Source organism: Propithecus coquereli, unplaced genomic scaffold (assembly GCF_000956105.1).
Source record: "Propithecus coquereli isolate 6110/MARCELLA unplaced genomic scaffold, Pcoq_1.0 Scaffold166, whole genome shotgun sequence".
NCBI lineage: Eukaryota > Metazoa > Chordata > Mammalia > Primates > Indriidae > Propithecus > Propithecus coquereli.
In genome coordinates, this window is record NW_012141191.1 from 5,282,830 (window position 1) to 5,294,396 (window position 11,567).

Genomic DNA, 11,567 nt, shown 5'->3' on the forward strand with positions numbered 1-11,567 from the left:
ATTATTTTCTTTGCATGCACACATTTTTCCAATGAATTTTGTGCAAGTTTCTCACATATATATATGCCAAGATCTACGTTTACATGCGTGAGAAAAAATAATTGTACAGGAAGAAAGATTACCTATTTAACTTATATGGCTATGAGTTTTGTTCATTTTGATCACCTTGATTCACTTTTTCACAGTATGTACAAATAATGAAAGTACGCTGAAGTCCATCATGAAGAAGAAAGATGGTAACAAAGATTCAAATGGCACGAAAAAGAATCTTCAGTTTGTTGGCATTAATGGAGGGTAAGGAAAGATGGTACTAGAGTTTAACACTGTCTGTCTCCTTTGCCTTCTGCCTATTTAAGTCACATTTTAAGGTACCTGCTCTGGGAAGCTGCCACATCTTGGTGATGGAAGATTCCCTCCTCAGAAAGGTGCATTTGGGCTTCTCCTCTTCTCTTCTTGCTATCGTTAAGGATATGTCACTCTCTTAAGGATACCTGATGAAGCTGAGCAGTTTACACCTCCTCACCTCTGATCTGAAAAAAATTAGTCTTCAACGAATGCAGCAGGGTTCCTGCACTGTTGGACAACTTGTGCTTACCTATATTAGAACTCAGAAATGAGCAGAGACTGAGAGCATCACTCAGTGGGCCAGTGATAGTCAGCCACTCCTTCAGAATGGGTTGTTTGGCTTAGTTCTCCATGTTCACAAAGTTGTAGGGCCTTTCACCTGAAGAATGACCTAGCCACACCATCAGTTCTTTGCTTTCTAAATAGAATGTTTATTGTTTGTTCCTCCTCTTCCAGCTGGCCCAGGTAAATAGTTAAGCCTGTTTGTCCTCCTGTAATTGAACCAAAGCAAATAATTGATTAGTAGATAATTATTCAGCATCAATAATTATATATTAATCAGCAAGAAAACAAAAGTACAAAGTTAGTTGAGATAGTATTTATAGTAAAGTGTGCCACCAAGATACCACGATGGTACCTGTTTTCTAAATCTTAAAAGCTTTATTGGTTGATGTGGCCCAGGAGGTTTTGGAGGGCATGCACAAGAGAAACTATTGGTTATTTAAGTAACATATTCACCTTGACACTGGGAGAATTAATAGGGCAAAATAGGAAGAATAGGGGAAAAAAGGAAAGACATAAAAAATGAGCAACTGTAGATCTGGTTTCCATAAAGTAAATTTTCTCTTGATTTATACTAAGCCAGAGATGCCATAATTTTTTTTAACAAGCAGTATATGATACCAGCTGGCAACCCAGCTTGTCCCTTTTAACACATTGACTACCACACTGGAAAAAAAAGTTTTTTTCCTTGGGGCCATGGTGTTTTATTAGGAAAATAGAACAAAAACTTCAAAAACAAAATGATCCTTGCTAATTTAATGAAAAATTAGTTATTTTTTATTGTTTTCTGTACATGAGTTATATGCAACTTGAAAATTAGTTCTTGTAGCTCCCAAGGTGGAGATGTGAGTAACATGCTTCATGAGGCCTGGGGCTCAAAACTAGCATGACTTAAATACAACTCACATGGCAGTTAATATGTTAAGTTAGAATCTGTTCAAAACCACTAGGCATTTTAATAGACCTTACTTTGAACTTCTAAGGGCATGGTCTAAAACGACTGGCGAAATTTCTGGAGTCAGCTAGCAGCTTTCCCTGAGTAAAAATTTCTGTCACTGGGTCTTTATGGGCACACCTTGCATCTCCTGAAATCCCAATTGCCACCTAGGTATGAAACAACTTCAAGTGATGATTCCAGCTCAGATGAAAGCTCTTCTTCCGAGTCAGATGATGAGTGTGATGTCATTGAATATCCTCCTGAAGAAGAGGAGGAGGAAGAAGAGGATGAAGACACTCGGGGAATGGCAGAAGGGCACCATGCAGTTAATATTGAAGGTTTCAAGTCTGCCAGGGTGGAAGATGAAATGCAGGTTCAAGAATGTGAACCTGAGAAGGTGGAGATCAGAGAGAGGTGTGGTACATTCCCCTTTCCTCCCCGACCTTCCCGTGTTTAATGTACTTTGGCAACAGAGTTGGCCAGTTCAGAGATTGTGCAATTACATCTATTTGGTCTTATCTGTTCCTCAGAGGTATGCACATCTCACTGAGATATTAATAAATACAAGTGCAGAGTGTGGTAACTCTTGGATATCTTATGGTAGCAAAGAGAATGGCTTTATATCTAATCACATTCGTTCTCTGAAACTCTTTTTGCTATCTAATTTTACATTTGAAACCACCATCCACTAAAGCTTCCATTGTTTGAACATCTCACCTTATATTTAAAGACATATTTGAATTTTTTGGTGACCAGAACACAGTTTTTTAAGATTTCAGATTTTATCTCTAGCCATTTATGTTTATATGGGTGTCAATATTATTATTACAGGATCATTGTGTGAGAAACAGTTGTTTGGCCTCAACCATAGATTACATTTACTGTAAAGATGATACGTATCACTTACATGTCCATATGTTGTACATTGAGTGTTCAGGAACACAAAAATGCATTAAGGAATATTATAAATAGCAGCTGAAATAAAATATCAAACACTCGTTGGCTGAAACATGAACCTAAAAATGTAGTAAGTTTTCAAGACTATTAGCAAATATGGATTTTGTGCTCATAAAGCAGGAGAGAATAGAATGGAAAAGATGGAAATTTCAGTGTGGTTTTTCACTATGTGAAATATAAAGGACATTTCAGGAAACTTACCTCCATTTAATTTGGCAAATGAAAGTTTAACTGCATTAACACAAGGTAAGTGTTTTTAGTTTGTATTTCCAAGTGTTTTCAAATGGCTCAATATCTTGTCATCTGTTTTTTTATTTTTTTTTAATGGCTTCAGATGTAATTTCTGTACCATATGTCATCTGATTTTTTTAGTTTAATTTTTTATATGGGATAAACAAACACTTCTTAAGTCACCAAATGTGGGTTCAGATGTGTGGTTTACCGGTAAGCATAATAGATATAGGGTAATTTGGAAGTCTTCAACCCCTTAAAAGTAAAAATATGGTTAAGAACTTAGAAGAGGAGGAAAAAAATCTCCAAATGTTATGCCATAATGTTGTAAAGGCCAAACTGGGGAAACCAAAAATATCCTCATAAAAAGACCTTGAGCTCTGGCTGGAGGTACTGGCTCTGCACGGTGGCATCAATCCTCACACACTTGCAGATGCCTGGGGTACCTCTAGCCAAGCACCCTGCACCATCACAAGGTGCAAGGCTGGCCTAGGCTGGCTTTGGGACCACTTGTTTTTTAAAGGGTAATATAGGATTAAGATAAAAATTACTTTCCTCTTGTTGGCCAGTCATGAACATGAGCTCTCTTTATTTTTCTCCCGTTTTAGGTATGAGTTAAGTGAAAAGATGTTGTCTGCATGCAACTTACTGAAAAATAATATAAATGACCCCAAAGCTTTGACCAGCAAAGATATGGTGAGTTTGACCTAAAGGTACTGTCCCCAGTTTGCGCAAAGTGCCCAGGTGGGCACCACTGTCAGTGCGGTCATGGCCTGCCCCTGAGCTGCTGCCATTTGCGTGCTTGTCCCCTTACTGTTTCTAGCAGGAGTGCGCAGAGTGAGCATTGTGCTGCCTAGTTTGCCAGATCACGCTGTGAGTGTTTCCCTGAATCCCCAGCTTTGGACATTCTTTACCCATCCTGTACTTTTCTTGGGGTGGAGTCATCTGTGAGGCATATACTTGCAGAGAGAAGGCTGGGCTAATTGCAGTCAATTGTCTTCTTTCTACATATTCCACTTCTGTTTACAGAACGTTATGATCCAGGGAGCAGCATTTCAGAATTTTTTTAAGTTAGCATGTTTTTAAAAGAAACCTGTCTGGGCTGAGGTCAGCATTCCTTTCAGTTATGAAACTGTATATTATGTTCTGATGTGGAATGCAGGCGGCCACGATTTTTTAAACATAAAAATAACTGCACTTGTCATCTTCTCACAGTGTGAGAAATTCAGAAGCAAATAGCAAAGAGGTTGTGGTTGCCTTAGTGATCAAGAATAGCACAACATAGAACACATAAATATTTCTTATGGCAATGGTTAATCTGATGTCATTGCCAAGTATGACACTCTCTCATGCACTGACGTTTTTATGTGTGCAGACTCTTTCATAGGCCAGGCCAACCCTCTGGTTGATAGCTCTGTCTTCAGTGCTTTGAGAAAATGTAGTTGGAGGACCTCCGTGGATACCAAAATCCATAGAAGCTGAAGTCCTTTATATAAAATAGCATAGTATTTGCCTATAACCTACATATACTTTAAATCATCTGGAGGTACTTATAATACCCAGTACAATGTAAATACTGTGTAAACAGTTCTTACACTGTATTTTTTATTTGTGTTACTTTTATTGTTATTTTTTCTTGTTTTTATTTTTCCGAATATTTCACTCCACAGTTGGTTGAATTGTGGTTGTGGAACCTGCAGATACAGAGGGTTGGTCAACCGTATAAATAAAATTCCTGGTCGAGGAGAAACATAGAACTGCATATTGAAATTCATCAGTACAAATTAAAGGCCTGGCTATACCTTGGTCACAAATAGTAAAACCACGAAATGTCACCACAGTGTCAATATTTCCCACTGGGTTTAACCTGAATTTAAAACTATTGCTTTAGGACCCCAGATTTTATAGCTATGGTATACTTTTTTTTTATGGTTCTGAATGCTAGCTTATGTGGTTTTTAGGAAGGACCTTACATTCCTGCATCCCCAAATTGCCGTGCACAGTGTTATTCACACACTCTGTGACCAGTACATTTTTTGTTGATTGAATTTCCATTCAGTGTAAAAGTGTTTAAGGTATTGTGCTTTGAAAAGTAGCAGACATCTGAATGGTCACAATGCCAGGGCCAAATAGTTGTATCAGGACACTGATTATTTAAGCAGTAACAGAGTTAGGACAGCCAGAGGACATAATTTCCCTTTTTTGTGTGTGTGATGACTTCAAAGAAATAGAAATCTAAATGTGTAAAGACTGAGCAGAAGAAAAGAAAATTAGATAAAGCGTAAGCAAAGCACAAATCAATGCTAAAGACATAGAAAAGCAGGCCCATAGAAAATGGCATTGCAGTCATCCCCATCACCAGCCCTGGCTGTGCCTAGTCAGCGTGAAGCTTCATGTGGTCACACACGAGTTGATCATCCACAAAACAAGCGCCATGTTCATGTGGCCACAGCCTAAGGAAGTCTGAGTGGGGCTGATGATCAGAGGCAGATGATCCAAATGAGAAATGAAATTAGTTGCAGACCTGCTTTTTGTCCCCTTTCCATCGCTAAGCATTTGTATTTGGGATTGGGGGGGGAACCGGGTTGGCTTCATGCTTATGGTCCCCCAGCATATGACTGTGGAGGAGTCGGAGGAGTTGAGGTTGGTCTGGATAGGAAGGAAGTGGCATAATTAAGCGTGGGCTAATTAATTTCTTCCTGATTTCTATGAAAATCATTTGCAAGGCCAGCATAATTATATAACATTAATGGCGTGGTAATGAATTGAGCCAGGCCTGAGTGTTTCATTCTCATCACAAACACTGTGAAAAGAAGGTATTATCTCTATTTTTCAGATGAGGAAGCTGAGACAAGGTAAAAGTAACTTCCCCAGGGTCCCATAGCTCATAAGTAGCAGAGCCCAAATTTGAACGTCAGTGGTCTAGCTACAGACCCCCTGGTCTTGCACAGCGCTATATGGTCTCTTTTATAGAAATCGGAATATGTATGTGGCTTAAAATCAGGAGAGATGTCGCAGTTTGCTGTTTGAAGCTTCTCTTAGGGCTCTGGTTTTTGTTAGTTGTTTCTGAGAACAGATTCTAACTGCATGTACTTTGACTATAAAAGGCCTAGCTACTTGGGCTTTCAGGCTAGGTCTCAGCAAGGTTTATAAATAGAAGAATTAATGGCCGCTCGGTGTTTTGGCAGAGATTCTGTCTGAACACCCTCCAGCACGAGTGGTTCCGCGTGTCCAGTCAGAAATCAGCTATTCCAGCCATGGTGGGGGACTACATAGCTGCTTTTGAGGCCATCTCCCCAGACGTCCTCCGCTACGTCATCAACATGGCTGATGGCAACGGCAACACGGCCCTCCACTACAGTGTGTCCCACTCCAACTTTGAGATTGTGAAGCTGCTTTTGGACGCTGGTACGTTGGCTGCACCCATCTCTTCTCTAACAGCCCTTGGGTGGTGACTCATCTCAAAAAAGCTGGTTGAGCCACTCCTGAATTCTCTGACCACCCTAAAATCCTTTCCATTGCTTTTCCTTATGTGGTGGCAAGAATATTATTCTTGAGACATTAATGGGAGGTTTGAAATTTACACAAAACTGGGTGACACAGATTCCAGATCTGTTGTTTTTTTTTTGAGACAGTCTCTCACTCTGTTGCCTGGGCTAGAGTGCCGTGGCTTCAGCCTAGCTCACAGCAACCTCAAACTCCTGGGCTCAAGCGATCCTTCTGCCTCAGCCTCCCGAGTAGCTGGGACTATAATTTTTTCTATATATATTTTTTGTTGTCCAAATAATTTTTCTATTTTTAGTAGAGACAGGGTCTCACTCTTGATCAGGCTGGTCTCAGACTCCTGAGCTCAAATGATCCACCTGCCTCAGCCTCCCAGAGTGCTAGGATTACAGGCGTGAGCCATCCAGATCTGTTTTGAAAGGAGGTTTTGAGGATATTCTTGCTGCAGTTCAGCTGCATTCAAGTGAGGTGTATCCCTGGTAATAAACATGACTCACGTTCCTTCCTGAGCTGAGTCATGAAGGCTTGGCTGGTTTGCTCGCAGGAGGCAGAGGGCTGCTCATAGGCCCAGAGTCATAGCGTTGGTGCTTGTGGACCACACAGTCTGTCCTTGCCCCACGACCACCATCCTATGGTCTTGCAGAAGTGGGGGATTCCAGATGGACACCAGGCGAAGCCACTGTAGCAGATTATGGTAGAATCATCACCATTCTCGCCAAAATATACTGTTACTGGGGAAGCAATATAGAGGAAAGGGAGTGTTATTCTTATATCTGAACCATGATAGTGAGAATAGTGGAAATTTGCTATCCCAGAATGTAGCCAGTGGATATATTAAACGTGAAGTGAGGAAGTGGTACATAGGAGGATCCCCTTGAGAAACAGTGAGCTTTCAACTTTTTGTTCAAGTGGAACAGCCCAGTGATACACATAGTCCCCAAATCACTTTCATTGACTTTTGTAATACATATTTTTACTTCTAGTGTGTGACTGGTACAGAATTCACAGTACCTCAATCTAATTAAGACATTGACTGCCACACCAGAAAAAAATTTTTTTTCCTCAAGGCCACAGTGACTTATTATGAAATAGAATAAAAACTTTGAAAACAAAAACGATCCTTTCTGATTTAATGAAAAATTTATTTTTTTATTGCTTTCTATGTGTGAGTTATATGCAATTAAATTGTCAATACTAACTAACAATAAGAAGATCAACAAGATTTTCACACACCATATGCTTACATACGCTTCACAAGGCCCCGGGCTCAAAACTAGCATGAGTTAAATACAACTCACATGGCAGTTAATGTGTTAATGAGGATACAATGTGAACATCTAATTTGGAATACCCAGGAAAACTGTCTGATTTTCCTGAATTGTCTGTCCAGTTTTTTCTACTCTGCTTTAGGGATTTTGGGTTAATGCAGAGAAGAAATCCAAGCAGATCGATCCTTTTTTTCCTCCTCTAAGTTTGCTTGTTCCCTATTTTAGGGGCCGTTAGGGTATAACTGTTTCCATCGTACAGGAAGGAATTTCAAACCTCCTTCCCTTCAGACTTTCCAGACCTTAAACAGAGCTGGCGATAATGTCACCCAAGTTATTGTTTAAACAGAAGCAGATAATATCCAGGGAAGCTGGAAATAGGATTGCAGTATTACTCCTGAAAGGAACAATTTAATATACTCTTGGAAAATTAGAGTGGATCAAACATCTTGGCAAATTAAATGACTTTAATTCCATTGTTGGATGGTCTGATTTAATCACTCTTCTTTATGAATTTTTATTGCTCACCATTATAGACTGAGATTCTGGCTCCATAAAATGTGAATCTAGGCTGCTTCACCATCTGTGAAGCTTCAAAGAGCACGTGTACTTGCCCATGTCTTCTACAGCCTTTCTTTTCTTTTCCCTTTTTTACGTAAAAATATGCACTTTTAAAAACACCATTATGTCCTTAGTATGCAGTTGTTTGGGATCTTAACGTAAATTTTCATGGCACCTTTTCTACTCACTCCTTTATGATAAAAACATTCTAAATGTTTTAACTTGGTCACACAGAAATGCTGCTTTCTAATACTTATCATTCCTGTCATTTCATAGAACATGCTGAAAGAACTTTTAAATGCCTAAAGGATAATTTAGCCCTTGAAGACTCCTTAAGAATTATAGGAATAGAAGAGGTCTGGTTCACTGGGTCTGTCCATCCCTGGCTGTTTCTCAGAGGACTTCATGCATTTGCTCTCAGACCACAAATCCTAGAGCTAGACGTTATGTGACTGGAATTCTGCTCCTAAGGACCCCAAACGAATCAGAGTTATAAACTCAGGATCTCAGAATGAGGAGCGTTTGGATAAGCAGATAACACCGTATTCAGTGTTCATACACAGGCCTTTGCAAACCCTTCTTTCATCTGTGGCTCTCAGTGTCTGCTTCACTCCAAAACAGTGATTTCCTAAATACAGCTGCATGCCTACATTTCATATTGTTTATTCTCCAAAGAAGCCATTACTTAGAATAGCCTCACAGACCTCCAAGTTGTTGCAGTTCAACCACCAAGATGTGCTGTAGAAGCTTACTGTCATTTCTGTTGCTTTCATGAAATAGAAAAAATTTTTTTTACGTTTGGCATGAAATCATCTCTCACATTTCCTCCTAAGTCAATCTCAGACTACCTGGTGCCATTTCACTGGGCTCTTCTAAACCACATACCTTCAGTCCCTGTGTACAGCTGCTGTTAGGAGATGGCTGCTTCCTTAATACTCTTCTTTGCAGATGTGTGTAACGTGGATCACCAGAACAAGGCGGGATATACCCCCATCATGCTGGCGGCCCTTGCCGCCGTGGAAGCAGAAAAGGACATGCAGGTTGTGGAAGAACTCTTTGGCTGTGGGGACGTGAATGCCAAAGCCAGTCAGGTGAGCACACTTGCTTCCCGTGCTCTCGATTGCAGGTGTGACCGGTGGGTACCACACAGGCCTGCTGTGATCACTCTGCCAGAGCAGACAGTGACACCACGCTTCCCACCAGTGCACTTGCTCGCCAGCCCACCCCCAGTCCACGTGCTGCCCTTGCTGACCAAACACACCAGTGAAATATTCGTTTAAATTTTGCATTGGAAACTTCTCCCTCCCTTGCCTTGCCCTTCTGTTTGCAGAGTTTGCACAGAAATGGTTTAAGTCGGCCTGCATGTAAGTGACTAGGAGTCCACATCATATGTCCAGTGTCTGTTGTTTCCTGTCTCCCTGTTGAAGCGTCTTCATGCCAGGCATAGTGTCCCGAGTCCAGATGTGTTCACAACTTGGCTTTTATACATCTTCTGAACTCTCCAGTTCATCGCTATGATGAGACAGATCCTCCAAACTGAAATGAAAATTGACTCCTTTGTAATCGTCCTTAGCTTCCAAGAAGCTAGTTTCTGCATGCCTGACCCCGCCCGCCCAAGTAATACCATGTCCAGTTTTTCCCCTCTTGTCATCACACATCACACTCTTCTCTTCCCCTCCCCCAGCACAGCCCCACTACAGGCCCCCGCCCAGCTCCGTACGTACTTCTGAAATCCGCTGTCATTCCTTCCCACAGGCGGGGCAGACGGCCCTCATGCTGGCAGTCAGTCACGGGCGGATAGACATGGTGAAGGGCCTGCTGGCCTGTGGGGCCGACGTCAACATCCAGGACGACGAGGGCTCCACAGCCCTCATGTGTGCCAGCGAGCACGGGCACGTGGAGATCGTGAAGCTGCTGCTGGCCCAGCCAGGCTGCAACGGCCACCTGGAGGACAATGTGAGCTGTCTCCCTTGCGCCTTCAGGCCAGGGCCTGGGGGGCTCAGCCTTGCGTGCTGTTTGGCAAGAGGGAGAGAATGAATTCTCCTTTATTCTCTGTGGATTACGCTGCCATCCAGGCCACCACCCAGCTTGGCTACGCTTATTATGTGCAAGCTAATACTCCCATTAACTGAAGCCAAAGGCAGAAAGATAAATAGGCCTCACCCCAAAATTCACAAAAAGAAGAAAGTACTTTAATGGGCATGTGTGAGAATGGGCATTCAGGTGGTGAAAGGGTTTAAGATCACAGAGGTCGGGCTGGGTTGGTTCTGGTTTTGAAGGTTTATCTCTGCAGAGCATAGGTTAGACCAGAGCTTCCTTCAGTTCAAAACACCAGAAAGAAAGGAAAAATATCCTTCTTTTCACTAAACTTCAGATACCTCTGGGCCCAAGCCAGCAAGAAGAGCAGCAAACCAATGGGGGTTTTTACTGGGTTGAAGGGTTGACTGTCTTAGCAGTTCAGCTACCCCCACACCGCTGAAACACGTGCTGCATTCGTGCCACATCCCCTTAAATTGCCCTTGAGGGGAGAGAGTTTCCAACTTCTCTTTCCTCAAGGACAGCTTGTGTTAGATGAGTTTTGGTTTTTGTTTGTTTGGAAGAAAAGCAGCTCCCAGAACTCAGTGTGGGAGGGAGGGACCATACGATTAAACCACATGCGAACTATTTCCTGCTGCTTTTGACAGGAGGGAAATCCCTATTTCAAGACTAGACAGAAAATAAGTTGTACTGACTTTGCCTTGGTACTCCTTTTACATCCATCTAACTCCCTGCAATTTAATAGAAATCAAGCATTTAACTGAAATTTTCTTTCCTGTATCTGGTGTTTCCCTTCTACTTAATGCAAGCCACCTCTGAGGTGGTTAGGGCTTTAGGATCTCAGCTCCTCTCCAAGAGGAAAGTTAAGAGATAGCTGGCAAATTGCAGGGCCTCCAAACACACACCATGGTACTTGCCTGGTTATTTGTAATTATAAGAAAAAAAGAAACTAAATTATGTTTCTACCCCTGTCTTCTCCTCCTTGTTCCTTTCTGGTGGACAGAATGGCTGGATAAGAGTTCTTCATGGGCAGCCTGCACTCTTTCAAGATCCACAGAGCACGGACCTCGCTGCTAGATACTGTGAGGCACAGACAAAGGGAATGGGGTGATTCTCCTCTCCAAGATTTCTTGAGGGTGGAGGCTTGCCTCATTCATCTTTGCATCTTCAGACCTCCACACTTAAAGGTTCAGAGAAGTTTCCTAAAGGAGTGAACAAATGGCTGTATTTGGGGAACCTTGTCAATTGCTGGACAGTGTTTTGTTAACTTGTGGCTGTCTGGAAGTTTGAGAAACCCAACCTGGCTTGTTCTTTCCATCTTATCTTAAGGATGGCAGCACCGCGCTCTCAATAGCCCTGGAAGCAGGACACAAGGACATCGCTGTTCTCCTCTATGCCCACGTCAACTTCGCAAAAGCCCAGTCTCCGGTCAGTGTTGTACATTTGGC

General features: G+C 41.9%; 1 protein-coding gene across 1 annotated transcript in view; it reads left to right on the forward strand.

The window, feature by feature from the left end:
• Positions 1-11,567, forward strand: part of KANK1 (KN motif and ankyrin repeat domains 1) — a 65,372-nt gene that overhangs the window by 47,156 nt on the left and 6,649 nt on the right. The window contains exons 4-10 of the mRNA XM_012641620.1: positions 186-294; positions 1,736-1,978; positions 3,361-3,448; positions 5,941-6,160; positions 9,031-9,173; positions 9,838-10,038; positions 11,449-11,547. Coding sequence (XP_012497074.1) covers positions 186-294; positions 1,736-1,978; positions 3,361-3,448; positions 5,941-6,160; positions 9,031-9,173; positions 9,838-10,038; positions 11,449-11,547 — 1,103 coding nt within the window. The remainder of the gene's footprint in view (positions 1-185; positions 295-1,735; positions 1,979-3,360; positions 3,449-5,940; positions 6,161-9,030; positions 9,174-9,837; positions 10,039-11,448; positions 11,548-11,567) is intronic.